The sequence below is a fragment of the Primulina eburnea genome, chromosome 13 (assembly GCF_022965805.1).
Source record: "Primulina eburnea isolate SZY01 chromosome 13, ASM2296580v1, whole genome shotgun sequence".
Lineage (NCBI taxonomy): Eukaryota > Viridiplantae > Streptophyta > Magnoliopsida > Lamiales > Gesneriaceae > Primulina > Primulina eburnea.
The window spans coordinates 29,571,639-29,588,597 of record NC_133113.1 but is presented as its reverse complement, the minus strand read 5'-3'; the positions used below and the strand labels follow the sequence as shown (position 1 = coordinate 29,588,597).

The following is a 16,959-nucleotide window of genomic DNA, read 5'->3' as shown; positions in this document are numbered from 1 at the left end:
TTTTTTTTATACACCTGAAATATGCATCAACACCTAATAACTCTCAACAAATCATCTTACTCGCAATTCTCAACTTCTTCACCATTTTTTACGGTTTTCATTTTCAAAACTACTTCAAGCAACAAACTAAATAAACATCCAATCTAAAATGAACACACTCAAATGTGAAATGGAAATTAACCAAATAAATCATAAAGATATTTTTTTAATTCATATATCAAAATTGCGGTACAATCCCTCACTTTTTCTTATAATTATATTTTGATGTTTATTTAAAAATAAATCAAATGAATTATAAAAAATATTGTACAAACAAACAACGTGTGCATCGATACACTAGTTTAAATAACAGTCATGTTATCGAATTAAATTATTTATAATTGAATTTGATATATTGATCGAGTGTAAGGTAATTAATAAAAAATAAAAATATTAAAATATATATTATTTTTTTAATCAATTTTTAAATAATTAATAAATATTTTTTAAAAAAATATTAGTTATTAGATGAAAAATGTGTTTAAAATTTTAATTATTTTTTGAACATTGTAAAAAATATTTATACTAAAGTTATAATTAAATAATAATAATATTGGAGTAGGTCTCATGTGAGACCGTCTCACGGATATCAATCTGTGAGACGGGTCAACCCTACCCATATTCACCAAAAAAATAGTACTCTTAGCATAAAAAGCAATAATATTTCATGGATTACCCAAATAAAGATCCGTCTCACAAAATTTGACCCGTGAGACCGTCTCACACAAGTTTTTGCCATAATATTGATGTATCAACAATCAATATATCAAAAATTCATAATAACATTCTTCACTGAAAAATTAAAAAAAAGGTAATATTATATATAACAAAATTAATAGTTTATTTAATACTTTAGAGAATATGGATAACTAAATATATAAAAGTAGAAACTCAGAACTGTAATCGAAATTAAATGAAACGATACAAATAATGCAAACATTTAAGAGAAGTTATTTACACTTCGCTTTTTTAAATACACTTAATATTTTTTTCTTTACTCTGAAATATCTAATATATCTTCAAATTATTTTTAAAAAATTAATATAAAACACAATGTCTTTTATACATTTTTATTTTATTAAATATACAAAAATATTAAAATTAATTCATAAAAACTCTTGTAAGACTTTCTCATGAGCTAATTTGTGAAACGCATCTTCTATCATACCCGACTTGTGAAAAAATATTGTTTATGTCAAAATTATTATTTGTCACTCAAGATATGAACCGAGTCGACTCGTCTAATTAAATATAGATATGTGAGCTCGTCTCACATGCGAATTTTTTTTAAAAAATATCTCGCATGAGACTTACTCAAACTAATTTAGGTAAATTTATTTTTTCTACCTTCATTAGTTTTTCATAAATACGTTGATAAACAGTTTAATTATACTACTGATATCTAACATTTTTTAAAGTATTGTAATACATTATTACAAATTATAAATACTTGTATAGTTCATAGTGATTGTGTGTATGTTATTGTAGATTTATATTTCTCTAATGAATTATCTGTAGTAAAATAATAAATATTTGTATTATTATCTTTGAACGTAAATTATTACTTTAATTACATATATAAATATATTAATATTTTTTTAATATTATTAAAAAATGATTTTAAAACTAAAAAATGATTTTAAAAATTAAAGAATTTGTTTTCGGTTTGGTACGGATAACTGAGATAAAAAAAACGAAAAATCCAAAAATAACATTAACTCGAATCGAGTTAATGTTTCGGTTTTCGGTTAAAACCGAATTTTCAGTTCGCTTTAATTATGAAGGTAAACCAAATCCTAAACAAACTGGATCAATTGCAGATAATTTAAAGATATCAAAATACATGTATTTCATATGTATTACATATGCACGTGCGTATGTGTCTTATTTGCTATAATTAACATCGAAGATACGGTTGAAATCTTACGGGAGCGCATACATGCCGATGCAAGACATGTTTTGTTTTTATTTTCATAAACACACACTACGCACACATTTAAATATGGTGTGACGCGGGGGGAGAGTAGTAGTTTTCTTCAGGAAGATCGTGGTTTCATCACGATCTTATGGCGGTTCAGAATGCGGGTAGCGAATTGTCCATTATTCTCTGTCATATCAACCTTCGATTGGCCCGGCGGAGGCAAAAGCTCGAAATTTTGGACCAACCTTCCCAAGGTGATCCCGATAACAGCCATCGCCATGAAGATTCCGGGGCAGCTCCTCCTGCCAACCCCGAAGGGGATAAATTTCATGTCATTGCCATTGGCTTCCACCTTACTCTCTTCCTCCAAGAATCTCTCGGGCCTGAATTCTTCTGGCTTTTTCCAGTGAGCCGGGTCGTTCGCGAGCCACCAGGCGTTGATGAAGATTCGGCTTCCTCCGGGGATCGTGAAGTCCTTGAGATTAGCATCATGGAGGTTCAGGTGTGGAACCAAACAAGGGACGATCATCCTTAGGCGAAGAGTCTCCTTTATTACTGCCTGGAGATAGGGGAGCTTGAGGGCATTGGCCTCGGTAACCTGCACATCCGGTCCGAGCACCGTGTCGATCTCAGCCCGGAGTTTGGTTTGGATTCGAGGGTTGTTGATCAGTTCTCCGACCGCCCACTCTAGTGCCCATATGGTTGTCTCGATTGCTGCTCGGCAAATCAAAAATAAAATAAATTCTTGCATCTCTAATTTAATCATAAAATTTCAAACACGTATTAGTTAAGGTAAATAAGCTGTTATAGCACCGGAGAATAGTGACTATTGGGGGAAAAAGAGTTGAAATTTAATACGTACCAGCAACATTCATGTTCTCTACGATGTAGAGGACATTGTCGTCATTTATCTCTCCCGTATTCTTGGCTTCAAGAATGTGATCGATTCCATACTTCACACCTTTGGTCTCTGTTGTTCTCGTGCTTAAATTTTTTCTGTTGAATTTATTTCATTTTTTCAAAAAAAGTATGTCAATTATGAATTAACTAAGGAAAATTTAATCAAAGAGTGAGAAATTTAGACGTATGGCCATGGTGTTTTTGAAAAGTAATAAATATTATAGACTGATTCAACAAAATCAGGTTCAGAATTCAAAATAATATTTCCAAGAGATATAGCAAGCTTGGTGATATGATATAACATATATGTAAAGATAAAGAAGATTTTTGCAACTAAAGAACTTACTTCCTCTCATCAACAAAATAATCCTTGAACAACTTCAACCTCCTCTTTGTAACCTCTTGGCAAATCTTCAAGTAACCTCTCAAGAAAGGCCTTAAAATAGGAACAAAATCACCAAAGTTGTACTCAAGACTCTGCCCCAACTTGCTCCTCTCCGCGTTTACAGTCTTCAGCCTCACAAACAAAGGATCTTCCTCACCCGCGAACCCTCTACCAAACATTATCTTGTACACGTTATTGTACACCATCAACTCTATCCTATTCCTCAAGACAATCCCATTCGTCGCCGACGCCGGGTTCTTCCTCACGTCCTCCACCACGGCGGCCGCCTCCGCCTCCCACTCGTGGCTGTTCTGCTGCACGACCTTGTTGGTGAAAAAGGGCACTGTCACGATCCTCCTCATTTTCCTCCAGTGCTCCCCGTATTCTGTGAAGATCATGTCTTGCCCTTTACCGGTAAAGATGTCGAAAACGATGTTTCTGGACCGGGAGCCGAACTCGATTCCTTTAGTGAGCAAGACTTCTTTGGCCAGCTCTTTCGAGGAGATCACCGCGATCTTCCTTTGGCCCATTCTGAGCAGGAAAACTTCGCCGAATTTCTTGGCATAGCTGGTAAAGTCATGGTGGTCGAGGTTGTTACCAATTTGAAGCCAGCTTCCGAATATGGGCAAGGAGAAGGGGCCTGGCGGGCACTTAAAGCTCTTCCTCCGTAATTTAGAGACTAAAATGGCGAATGTTACCGAGACAAAGAGACTCAGAAGGGTATTTTGGAAGATGGAAAGATCCATTTGCGAGAGTCTGTCAACCAGAATCACTGGTGATTTACAGCAGTGAAGTGATGCTACTTGGCCACTGATTCGTATGGTTATTTATAGAAACAACCTCGCATTGTTATATGAATTAACACGAATGAAAAATAACAATAACTCGCGCAGCCAGAGTAGGATCGACTTTACCATAAAGAAGAGCATGAAAGATACAGTGATCCCAAACGTACATCACAATCTCTGACTTAAATTCCCAACAGCATGCCTCATCCCTATTTATTTTAATTATTTAAAACCAAATGGTATCTAGCTTCGAAAAAATAAAAATCATGCCGTAGAAGAGAGGCAAGGCATGATCCGCCAAGCATGCACTTAATTGCATGTAAATTTTCAACTTGTACAAATAATGCATTATGGGATTATGCAAATATTTCTGGATTATAATTAAAAAAATTATATATAAAGAATAAATATTCATTAACAGAAGTATTTAATTTATTTGTTTGAGCACCTTTTTTATTTTTTTATTTTTTTAATAAGCTTATTTTGTGTTTTTATTCTTTAGTTTTTAAGGCGATTTTGAACGAAAATTTTCAAGCATGTGTATTGCTGGATCCTAAATCTTGGAGACCCCAAAGCACTACCTACGAGGTATAGGAAGAATCAATATTGCGCTGCTAAATAGCGATTTCCCTTTCATAAACCAGCCTGGATTCTAATAAAGATTTTTGGGGAGAAAAATAGATAAAATACCATATTAGGGTTTGTTTCACCCTACCCATGCAGGCAGTGCCTGCACGGGTAATGAACGGCCCGAATCACTCCACATGAGTGATCCGAGCCCACCTCCATGTTAAAAAAAAATAAAAAAATTGACTCGGAAAAATCCGAGTCGTTAGAACGACCTCTGCGGGCAGTGCCCGCAGGGGTAGGGTCGAGTTAACCCCATGTTAGATTAGTTATCTTAATAGCGTGGAGAGTAATTAAATATTAGAGGAGGAAAGTAATTATTTCCCTCCATATAAAAAAATGGCATCAATTAAAAATGTGAGGATAACTAATCTAATATGTTTTTTTATTGTACTGATTATTACTTTTTTACGAGTGTCATTATTAAGTATTTGTAATAACAATTAATTAAAAATGTCTACAAAAAAGTGTCATAATAGTTATTTATTGTTGTAGTGTGTATATGTACGTGTATACAATTTAGTATCGTTTGATGCTGATATTAGATGGTTGAATGATATTGATTTATAATATGTGTTATAAAAAAAATATAGGTATGTATTTTATGTGGTGGGATTAATTATATTATGTTTGATATATAATTTAATTTTGGATTGAGGAATTAGAAATTATACTTTCAATTACTAGAATTTAATTATTTATTATTTATTAAATGGCTTCATAATTATTTTACTAGCTTCAACCAGTTAGGAATGTATATATTTTTTAATTGTTCTCATACGTGCGATCTATGTGCGTGTTTCTCCATGTGCAGTGTGTGTGCATGAATTGTGTGTTTCTTCGTGTACAGTGTGTGCATGGACAGTGTGTGTTTCTCCATGTGCAGTGTGTGTGCGTGAATTGTGAGTGTTTCTCCGTGTGCAGTGTGTGTGCGTGAAGAGTGTGCATTTCTCCGTGTGCAGTGTGCGTGCATGGACAGTGTGTGTTTCTGTGTTTCTCCGTGTGCAGTGTGCGTGCCTGGACAGTGTGTGTTTCTCCGTGTGCAGTGTGCGTGCGTGAATTGTGAGTGTTTCTCCGTGTGTAGTGTGCGTGCATGGACAGTGTGTTTTTCTCCGTGTGCAACGTGTGTGCATGAATAGTGTGTGTTTCTCCGTGTGCAGTGTGCGTGCATGGACAGTGTGTGTTTCTCCGTGTGCAATGTGTGTGCGTGAACAAGGTGTGAGTTTTTACATGTGCAATGTGTGTGTTTCTGCGTGTGCATTGTGCGCGCGTGTGCAGTGGGTGTGGTCTGTGTCTGGGAGTGTGTAAAATAGTGAAGACGATGGAAAATGATGCCTGGTTTGCGGAAAAATTGTCGTGTGTACTTTTTTTTTTAAATGAAACACTAATAATATTAAATCAAATCCTGAATAATCACGTTCTGAAACACATGAGATTGAATGTAAACTCGACTTTCAAGACCAGACAAAAAAACAGCAACCCTAACTAAAAAATGAACAACATGATTCGTGTTGGGATATCAGGGAAATAAACGAGGTAACATCGCAGCGGAACATCATAAGTGATATCAACAATAAATAAGATGGACACCAATATTTATAGTGGTTCACCCCAAGATTGGGCTACGTCCACTCTAAACCTCTCAAGGAGATCACTTCTTTATTAATAACAAAGAAGACAAGAGAATTGAGAATACAAAGTATTTCACTCAGAACACTCTGATTTTAACACTCACTTTCTCTCCACTAATCCTATTCCTTCCAAGGATAAACACTCCTTAAGAAATCTCACACTAAATCCTTTATCTCACTTCTACACTTATGATTGTAGATGAGAGGATTTGTGTTTTTGGTGTGATTTTGGAATGAAGAATGGGTGGGTATTTATAGGTAAAGTTTAGGGAAAAAACAAAAATAAAAACATCATGGCTTACCTCATAATTTTTGACTAATCAACACATGTGTTTATAATTCAAAAATGAGTTTCTTTGAATTCAATTTAGGTGGCTTTGAATTCAAATATTTGTGGCTTGATTATTTAGCAATTCTCCCCCTCAAGCCCATTTTGTGAATTCGATCAAACCTGCAACAGTTCTACAGTATTCCAACTTCCATTTCGGCAATGTCTTGGTCATCATATCAGATCCATTTTCATCCGTGTGAATCTTCTCAAGCTTCAACAACTTATTCTCCAATACATCTCGTATCCAATGATAACGAACATCGATATGCTTTGATCTTGAATGCATTGAAGGATTCTTTCCAAGATGAATTGCACTCTGACTGTCACAGAACAATTTGTATTGATCTTGCACAAACCTTAATTCCTCCAAAAACCCTTTCATCCATAACATTTCCTTGCATGCCTCAGTTGCTGCAATGAACTCCGCTTCAGTGGTTGATAATGCTACACACTTTTGCAACTTTGACTGCCATGACACAGCTCCCCCTGCAAACGTAATCAGGTATCCTGATGTGGATTTTCGGGAGTCAACATCTCCTGCCATATCTGCATCTGTGTAGCCTACAAGCTCAAGTCTGGATCCTCCAAAACTCAATCTATGTTTAGAGGTTCCCCGTAGATATCTGAATATCCATTTTACTGCAGCCCAATGTTCCTTTCCCGGTTTTGAAAGGAATCTACTCACTACACCTACTGAATGAGCTAAATCCGGCCGAGTACATACTATGGCATACATCAGACTTCCAACAGCTGAAGTATATGGAACACTTTTCATTTCTTCTTCCTCATCCTCTGTAATAGGACTCTGCTTTGAGTTCAACTTGAAGTGGTTGGCAAGAGGACATCCAACCGCTTTGGCCTGGTCCATGTTGAACCTCTGAAGTACTTTCTCAATATACTTCTCCTGCGACAACCAGGTCTTCTTGGCATACCTGTCTCGATGGATTTCCATGCCAATAATTCTTTTTGCTGGCCCCAAGTCTTTCATTGAAAAAATCTTGCTTAGTTGCTTCTTTAGGCCTTTGATTTCAGAAGCATCTTTGCCAACAATCAACATATCATCTACATAGAGTAGAAACACCATCAAATCATCATCAGAGGTATCTTTGACAAACACACAATGGTCTGCAGTGGTTTTCTTGAATCCCTGTTGAGTTATCACCGATTCAAACTTCTTGTACCACTGTCTTGGTGCTTGCTTGAGACCGTACAAACTCTTCTTTAATCTGCACATGAGGTCCTCTTTCCCCTTCTCTTCAAACCCCTCTGGTTGCTCCATGTAGATTTCTTCCTCCAAATCCCCATGAAGGAATGCGGTCTTGACATCCATTTGTTCCACCTCCAGATCAAGCTCAGCTGCTAACCCTAGCACAATCCGGATGGATGTCATCTTCACCACAGGTGAAAATATTTCGTCAAAGTCGACCCCGTGTTTCTGTCCGAAACCTTTGACGACAATCCTAGCTTTGAATCTTGGTTGACTACTGTGTTCTTCGTGCTTCAATCTGAACACCCACTTATTCTTCAAAGCTTTCTTGCCTTTCGGCAACTTCACCAGCTCAAACGTCTCATTATCATGCAATGATTGCATTTCTTCTTGCATAGCCTCCATCCACTTATCCTTGTGTTCACTGGTAATAGCTTCCTCGAAGCTCTCTGGTTCTCCCCCGTCAGTTAGCAGGATATATTCATTTGAGGAATATCTGGTTGAGGGTCGCACTTCTCTTCCAGAACGTGTGGTCATTGTACCACGAGAACTTTCTGCTGGTGGTTCACTGTGAACACGAATCTCATCATCATCTTCATGATCGTTCTGCAATTCTTCATCTTCAACCGGTTGTGGATTTACCGTTGAAGGCCACCATTCCAGATCTTGTTCAGATCCAGAATTCTCCTTTTCCGCAGTCTCCAAGAATTCATTCTCCTGAAATATGGCATCACGACTTCTTATAGGCTTTTTGAGATCTGTATTGTAAAACTTGTAACCAAGTTGATCCTCGCCATAGCCTATAAATATGCACTTTCTTGTTTTGACATCCAACTTCTGTCTTTCATCCTTTGGTATATGAACATAAGCAACACAGCCAAATACCCGCAAATGATTATAGGAAACTTCTTTGCCTTGCCACACCTGCTCTGGGACATCATAATTGAGAGGAACACAAGGTGAGCGATTCAATATATATGCAGCAGCAACCACGGCCTCACCCCAAAATTCCTTAGTCAGCTTTGCATGTGAGAGCATGCTTCTGACTCTTTCTGCCAAAGTTCTATTCATCCTCTCAGCTAATCCGTTGAGTTGTGGTGTCTTTGGTGGTGTTGTTTGATGTCTGATTCCGTTCTTTTTGCATATCTCATCAAAGGATCCAATGTATTCTCCTCCATTATCCGTTCGAATACATTTGAGTTTAATGCATGTTTGCCGTTCAACCAAGTTTAGAAAATTGTTGAATGTTTCCGCAACTTGGTCCTTGGTTTTGAGTGTCCACACCCAAATTTTCCGAGAATGATCATCGATAAAAGTTACCCAGTACCTCGCTCCTCCGAGCGACAATGGCATCGGACCACATAGATCTGAGTGCACCAGATCTAGAATTTTTTCTGCTCTGCTAGGAGGTGAACTTTTGAATGATATCCTGTTTTGCTTTCCGGCTAAGCAGTTTGTACATTGTTTCATATGAACCTGCTTTATACCGGGCAGAACTTGCTTGCTCACAAGGCGTGTAAGATTCTTTTCACTTATGTGACCAAGACGTCGGTGCCACAACTCTGTTGAGTTTTCTTCCCCTGCGTAGTTCACTCCTTCAGAATGATTTTCCTGAACTACATATAGCTTTGACATCTTTAATCCCTTTGCCACCACAAGTGATCCTCTTGAAATCTTACATACCCTATTTCGGAAGGTTGTACAGAAACCTTCTTCATCGAGTCTTTCGACTGATATCAGACTCAGGCGCATATCTGGCACATGCCTGACGTCTTTCAGGATCAGTGTAGAGCCATCCACGGTAGTCAAGCTCACATCTCCTTTTCCCACGACTCTGGATAAGTCGTTATTCCCCATCCTCACCACACCAAAGTCTCCTTGTGTGTAGGATGTAAAGCATTCTCTTCGAGATGTGACGTGGACTGTTGCTCCACTATCGATCACCCAACTAGTTACTTGAGTTGCCAAATTTACGGACTCCTGCTCTAGCTCGTGAACAACATTGAACTCGTCAATGGCGTTTGTTTGCTCATCATCGGTTTCATGTTTGTTTTTCGGTTGCCGACAATATTTTTTAATATGTCCGTTTTCTCCACAGCGATAACACTTTACGTTGGCATATCTCCCCGAGGACTTGCTTCTTCTTGGCTTCTGATTTGTGTTTTTCTTGATCTTGCTTCTTCCCCTTGACTCAGCAGCCAAAATATCTGACTGTGAGATAGAGGAACCTTGAGATCTCCGCCTCATCTCTTCATTCAAGATGCCACTCTTGATGAAGTCCATACTCACGGCTCCTCCTGGTGCTGTGTTCGTGAGTGATACCTTCAGAGTCTCCCAAGACTCTGGCAATGAAGCTAGCACAATCAGAGCTATCACCTCGTCATCAAGTTTTATGCTCATACTTGATAACTGCTCCACGAATCCTTGAATCTCGTTCAGATGATCTGCGACCAGAGTTCCTTCTTTGTATCGAACCTGGACAAGCTTGCTCAAATAGAACAATTTGTTGTTACCACTTTTGGAGGCATATAGTGTCTCCAACTTTGTCCAAAGCGTACGAGCATGTGTCTCGTTAGAGATGTGATTATACACGTTGTCATCGACAAATTGTCGAATGTACCCGCAGACTTGCTCGTGCTCGAAGTTCCATTCAGCATCTGATTTATCATCTGGTTTAGACTCGCTGAACACCGGTAGGTGCATCTTGGTGACGAATAGAAGATCTTTCATCTTACTTTTCCAAAGTTGATAATTAGAGCCATTAAGGCTAATCATCTTGCTTGTGCGTACCTCCATCTTTTGTGAATGCTACCAACGAATAATCGTCAAAGCCTGAACACAAAAGAACCACTTCCCTAATACTGTCTAGAAAGCCTTTTCTGATGTGGAAGTTCAGACTAAGCTGCAACCACAGAGCATACGAGGACTTCCTATAGTATTTGAGAATCTAGCTCTGATACCAGTTGTTGGGATATCAGGGAAATAAACGAGGTAACATCGCAGCGGAACATCATAAGTGATATCAACAATAAATAAGATGGACACCAATATTTATAGTGGTTCACCCCAAGATTGGGCTACGTCCACTCTAAACCTCTCAAGGAGATCACTTCTTTATTAATAACAAAGAAGACAAGAGAATTGAGAATACAAAGTATTTCACTCAGAACACTCTGATTTTAACACTCACTTTCTCTCCACTAATCCTATTCCTTCCAAGGATAAACACTCCTTAAGAAATCTCACACTAAATCCTTTATCTCACTTCTACACTTATGATTGTAGATGAGAGGATTTGTGTTTTTGGTGTGATTTTGGAATGAAGAATGGGTGGGTATTTATAGGTAAAGTTTAGGGAAAAAACAAAAATAAAAACATCATGGCTTACCTCATAATTTTTGACTAATCAACACATGTGTTTATAATTCAAAAATGAGTTTCTTTGAATTCAATTTAGGTGGCTTTGAATTCAAATATTTGTGGCTTGATTATTTAGCAATTCGCTCATCTCTTAACAAAACAAATGATAAATATTGAAAATCCAAGGCTTGTATTTTGCAATTGGATTTCCAATCTTCCAAAATAAGCCCAACTTAAGAGAAATCTGGAATTGAGGAATTTAATCCATGAATAATTGATAGAACATCAGATTCAATTAAGACATGAGAGAGATCCAAATAATTGATCCAACTAAGGACTTCCCTAATTCCTAGTGCTTCGGCTATTGAAGGATTTCGAATACCAGGAAAAATCCCATGAATAGCTCCAAGAACATATCCGAGATGATTTCTTATAACACAACCATATCCAGCATGACCCGACATGCATCAACATTGCATTTCAATAAATGCTCTGGAGGTTAAGTCCACCTAATAATATTGAACTGAATAGAAGTAGCAGACGAGTTCAAAGAGATCATATTATGAGCATCTTGCCATTGAGATCTAATATCCAAAGCTGTCTAGAATATTTTGATTGCCGTTGTGCTCTTTTGATTCCACACTACATCATTTTTGTTCTTCCAAATACACCACAAAATGACCCCCACTAGCTCGACTTCCATGAGTGAATTATATTTGTAACAAAAGAGTTCCACCACCCAACAAAAAATCCCACTAGCTAAACCAACCCGAGGTTTACAGGTTTTGAGCTTCGACTCTCAAGTCATTCTCAAACCGGAAAGCCTTAACCAAATTATTACTCCACTCTCAGTCGGCATGCCTTATCCAAACTATGAGTTTTATGGGTTTTGGCCTTCTACTTTCAAGCCATTACCCAAGCCTGCTTATAGTTTGAAAACATTATGAAAATTTCTGTATGATTAAAATTGAAAGGTTTAGATTGCCTCGTTGTATGAGTGGGCTTTATTCAGAAAAGATCGAAATGGAAAGAAGCCCAAAGCAGATAATAACATGGACCAATAAAAGAAGAAGGCGACTCAAAGGAGGCCCAACTTAAATAAGCCCCAAAAAAATGGGAACATTTTTAGGTTGTGCTTGGATCAAATGATTTCAAATTTATTGATTTTCAATGTGTTTTTGTTCTTAAGATAAGTAATACAATAACCTTAAAAATCATTTTTTTTTCATGTTTATATAGTTTTTTTTTTTTATGTTAATTAGAATGAATTTCAAGTTTACATAATAAGATTTGAAATTCATTTTACTTTATATAATTAATATATAAATAATTAGTATATAGATTTAAAAGATGACAAAAACTTGTGTGAGACGGTCTCACGGATCGTATTTTATGAGACGGATCTCTTATTTGGGTCATCCATGAAAAAATATTATTTCTTTATGCTAATGGTATTATTTTTTATTGTGAATATCTATATGGTTAACCCGTCTCACAGATAAAGACTCGTGAGACCGTCTCACAAGAGACATACTCTTAAAATATAATCTATTGTTTCATTAATAACCGTAAAACGCAATTGAAATATGTCTCCATTTGATCCAAAAAAATAAATTCGAATTCCAACTCCAATTCAATATGGCTTTTTAGAATGTTTGTTTATTTCTAAAATGGGAAATCGCTACTCTCAAAAGCACCGAAAATAGACCACGAATAAATGAAATAATGACTCTACTCTAGTTAAAACATATTTAGATACTAACATGTACCACGTGCATTGGTGTATGCACTTATATTTTAAGTTGCATAAATTATTTTTTATTCCACATTTTTCACTTTATTTTTTTAAAATTTTTGAATACTAATTTTATATTATGTAGATTAAAAATTATATAATGTTTTTTCACTAAATTATTTTAAACATTTATATCCTTCCATTTTATGATAATTGATTATTTTATCATCTCTTATTATTTGATTTTAAACATTTTCACTTGTTGCAAGATAATAGCAATATACTATTTGCTATTACAATTGGACTCCATTAATAAATTCTAAATGAAATTATGAATAGGTTTCTCGTGATACAGTCTCATGAATCTTTATCTGTGAGACGAGTCAACTCTATCGATAGTCATAATAAAAAGTAATGTTCTTAGCACAAAAAGTAATAATTTTTAATAGATGACCCAAATAAGATATCCGTCTTACAAAATACGACTCGTGAGACCGTCTCACACAAATTTTTGTCTTAAATTAATTATATTATATTTTAGGTTATTCTACTATCATGTGTAACTTCCAATTTTATGGTAATTGATTATTCATCTATGCAACCCCATTTTGCAGTTAATAAAAGAGAGAGATTCGAATTTATTGTGTGAGAAACCATGTATTGAATAAAATAATTAATTGTTTCACTTACTATATATTTTAATATTTTAACAATTTCAACTAATATATTTTTTGATCATTTATGATGAAAATTTATTTAATTATTAATATAACTTGTATCTCAATATGAAAATTATATGCTGGCTATTAACATTTTTTTTACTTATATCTCCCTGTAATATAAATAAATTTACGAAGATATCCATGTGAATTCTCGTACTTTACACATATAATGGTCTGTCTTTCATCTACATTTTTATAAGAATAAATAAAAATAAATATAGATTAATGACAAAATTAGTTTGACAAAATTTGTATAAGACGGTTTCACGGATCGTATTTTGTGAGTTAGATCTCTTATTTGGGTAATCTACGAAAAAATATTACTTTTTATGCTAATAACATTATTTTTTGTTGTGGATATCGAAAGAGTTAACCCATCTCACAGATAAAGAATCGTGAGATCGTGCCACAAGATACCTAATCAATTAGTTTCAAAAATAAAGACAAAGTAGGATAACATATCAAAGTGGTTTGGGGTTAAAAAAGAAAAGAAAGGAAGCAAGGAAGAAAAAAACGAAGAAGAGGATTTGTGAAGAATATACATATCACCCAATGACGCACAAGATAGAAACATTACAAAACATGATTTTGGAGAATCCAAAACTCAGTCAAACTCCATTATTCAAACTGATTAAACATTTTTAAGATATTGGCTTCAAAACAATGGTGGAATGATTCAAAATACGTAAACTGAATTGGCCACCGCACTCGGCGGTGTCGATCTTGGACTGCCCTCGAGGAGGCAGCAACTCGAAATTCTGCACCAGTCCCCCCAAAGTAATGCCAAGAATAGGCAATGCCAGAATGATGCCAGGACAGCTTCTCCTGCCAACCCCGAATGGCAGGTACCGAAAATCATTGCCATTAGTATCGACTTTAGACTCCTCTTCCAAAAATCTTTCAGGCCTGAATTCCTCGGGGTTTTTCCAGTGGTCAGGGTTGTTAGCCAGCCACCAAGCATTCACCAAGATCTTGCTTTCGGCTGGAATGTCGTAGCCGCTTAGCTTGGCATCATGGAGGTTCATGTGGGGAACTAAAAGAGGAATGGCCATTCTGAGGCGGAGCGTTTCTTTGACAACTGCTTGAAGGTATGGTAGTTTGTGGATTTCGGGCTCCGTAACTGGTACTCCCAGGCCAAGCACGGTGTCTATTTCATTCCGAAGCTTTTTCTGGATTTCGGGGTGGTTCACTAATTCAGCAATGCCCCACTCAATTGACCAAAGTGTTGTTTCAATTGCTGTTCAAGGAAAAAAACCAATGCTTTAGATTTGGCTTGATCATGAACGATGACTTTTGTCGAGTCAGTCAATCTCTTAAGAGTTCGAGTTTTTTAAATAATTTATTTCTATTAAATATTGGTCTGAGAAAAAGTTTTAATTATATATTTTAAGAGCTATTTCCCCTCGGTAAATCGAAAAAATGTGTTAAAAGTATATTTAATTTTCAATATTATCCTCTATATCCTTGTGCTCTTTAAGTTGAAGTTGGGCTCAATTTCGGTGATGATCTACAATTGAAGTCCTCGAGTGAATGTACCAAGACATATAGACTATAGTTCGTGTGGTTACTTAAAACCACTAGTTTATTGGTAAGTACATTTAATTATGAATCGATCAAGATCCCCACTCCCCATTTCCATACTTATCAACAACACAATCTGGAATCATCAAAGAATCATTTATACCAGAAGAAAAATTGGTTTCAAAAATGGAAAATTTACCTGCAATAAGAAGGAAAAGACTGGACAAATAAAGCAAAAACTCACCTGCAACGTTGATGTTCTCAACAATGTAAAGGACATTATCTTCATTGATTTCTCCTTTTTCTTGGGCTTCGATGATGTGATCAATGGCGCATTTTAGGCCATCATTGTCTGTAGCCTTCGTGCTCGCAAGCTTCCTATAACATGAAACTCTAGCTATTAGGCTATTTCCTCCAGAATAATATGTGTAATGACCCTATTTCTTGATGACGCTAAAGCTTGAACGGATAGATGATTAGTAGGTATGAGTAGTCCCCAAAAAATCATGTTTTCTTTCTTAAAAATTGAATCTTTTGAGGTAAAACTGCAAAGTATCCTAAAAATCAAGAGTGTTTCGACCCCACCAATTTTTTTTAAAAAAAACCCCGCTTTTCAGAAAACGGAAAAGGATGGATCAAAAGAAGTAAAGTTAGAGCAATGATTGGGATATAACAAAAAAACTTACTTTCTCTCATCAACAAAATAGTCCTTGAATAATTGTAATCTTTTGTCTTTAACCTCCTGGCAGACCTTGAGATAGCCTCTCAAAAATGGCCTCAAAATGGGAATGAAATCCCCGTAATTATAGTCAAAGCTCTGCGCCAATCTGCTCCTCTCCCCATTCAGAGCCTTGAGTTTATTGAACAATGGATCCTCTTCACTGTCAAACCTTCTATCAAACATGATCCGAAACATATTGTTGTACATCATTAACTGCAGTCTCCTCCGGAGAACGATCCCATTCGTGGAAGCTTCGGGATTCTTCTTCACGTCCTCCACCACGGCGGCCACCTCCGCCTCCCATCCGCGGCGGTTCCGCTGCACAACTTTGTTGGTGAAGAACGGCACCGTCATGATCCGCCTCATCTTCCGCCAATGCTCGCCGTACACCGTGAAGACCATGTCCTGACCTTTCCCGGTGAATATGTCGAACACGACGTTGCGCGTGCGGGACCCGAACTCCACTCCTTGAGTGTGGAGGACCTCTTTGGAGAGGTCGGGGGATGATACGACGACGAGGTTGCGCTGTCCCATACGGAGTAGAAATATCTCGCCGAATTTCTTGGCGTAGTCCGCGAGGTTGCGGTGGTTCAGATCATCTCCGACTTGCAGCCAATTTCCGAAGATTGGGACGGGGATGGGACCCGGTGGGAGCTTGAATTTCTTGCCTCGTAGTTTGGAAATGACTGTGCCGGTGACTATGGCAAGGAAGAGGCCGAGAAGGGTCTTCTCGAGGAGGAGGAGATCCATGACTGGGAGCAGCTTATCTGGGTAGTGGTGGGGTTTCACGGCGGAGGATGGCGGAGTTGTCCTGTTTTGTGTTGGAAAGTAGAGATTTATATAGAATGGCAGGAGGAGAGTGGAGACAGGGTTTGACGGCGTCAAAATTAACGGCTGTTTGTTCCAAATAAGGGAATTGACGCCGTCAAAGATAGACGGTGATTCATACGTGAATTTATGTTTAGGAAAGGATCGGGGGGTAGGTAAGCGGGTTTGGTGTAGCCGTAAAGTCGCATTTAATTATACTTTCTTTTTTAGGTGAAGTAATCTTTTTTATTATTCTTTTAAATT

At 36.9% G+C, this 16,959-nt stretch overlaps 2 protein-coding genes across 2 annotated transcripts; both read right to left on the bottom strand.

Annotated features, from left to right (window-relative positions):
• Nucleotides 1-1,838: 1,838 nt before the first annotated feature.
• Nucleotides 1,839-4,120, bottom strand: LOC140810931 (trans-cinnamate 4-monooxygenase-like). The gene is made up of 3 exons (XM_073168853.1): nucleotides 3,207-4,120; nucleotides 2,823-2,956; nucleotides 1,839-2,674 (listed from the first exon to the last, which is right to left on the bottom strand). Exons 1-3 carry the CDS (start codon nucleotides 3,989-3,991, stop codon nucleotides 2,076-2,078), a joined length of 1,518 nt encoding a protein of 505 aa, XP_073024954.1. The 5' UTR covers nucleotides 3,992-4,120; the 3' UTR covers nucleotides 1,839-2,075.
• Nucleotides 4,121-14,172: 10,052 nt separating this feature from the next.
• On the bottom strand, nucleotides 14,173-16,747 carry LOC140810932 (trans-cinnamate 4-monooxygenase-like). The gene is made up of 3 exons (XM_073168854.1): nucleotides 15,854-16,747; nucleotides 15,412-15,545; nucleotides 14,173-14,883 (listed from the first exon to the last, which is right to left on the bottom strand). The coding sequence occupies exons 1-3, from the start codon at nucleotides 16,636-16,638 to the stop codon at nucleotides 14,288-14,290; spliced, it is 1,515 nt and encodes a 504-aa protein (XP_073024955.1). The 5' UTR covers nucleotides 16,639-16,747; the 3' UTR covers nucleotides 14,173-14,287.
• Nucleotides 16,748-16,959: the final 212 nt, after the last annotated feature.

What these genes read in the sequence shown, in the direction of transcription:
- LOC140810932 (XM_073168854.1), bottom strand. Translation starts at nt 16,638, where the DNA reads ATGGATCTCCTCCTCCTCGAGAAGACCCTTCTCGGCCTCTTCCTTGCC. An exon ending in TATTTTGTTGATGAGAGAAA is followed by an intron (nt 15,546 to 15,853) that starts GTAAGTTTTTTT and finishes TTCATGTTATAG; the next exon opens with GAAGCTTGCGAGCACGAAGG. An exon ending in TGAGAACATCAACGTTGCAG is followed by an intron (nt 14,884 to 15,411) that starts GTGAGTTTTTGC and finishes TTCCTTGAACAG; the next exon opens with CAATTGAAACAACACTTTGG.
- LOC140810931 (XM_073168853.1), bottom strand. Translation starts at nt 3,991, where the DNA reads ATGGATCTTTCCATCTTCCAAAATACCCTTCTGAGTCTCTTTGTCTCG. An exon ending in TATTTTGTTGATGAGAGGAA is followed by an intron (nt 2,957 to 3,206) that starts GTAAGTTCTTTA and finishes TAAATTCAACAG; the next exon opens with AAAAAATTTAAGCACGAGAA. An exon ending in AGAGAACATGAATGTTGCTG is followed by an intron (nt 2,675 to 2,822) that starts GTACGTATTAAA and finishes TTTGCCGAGCAG; the next exon opens with CAATCGAGACAACCATATGG.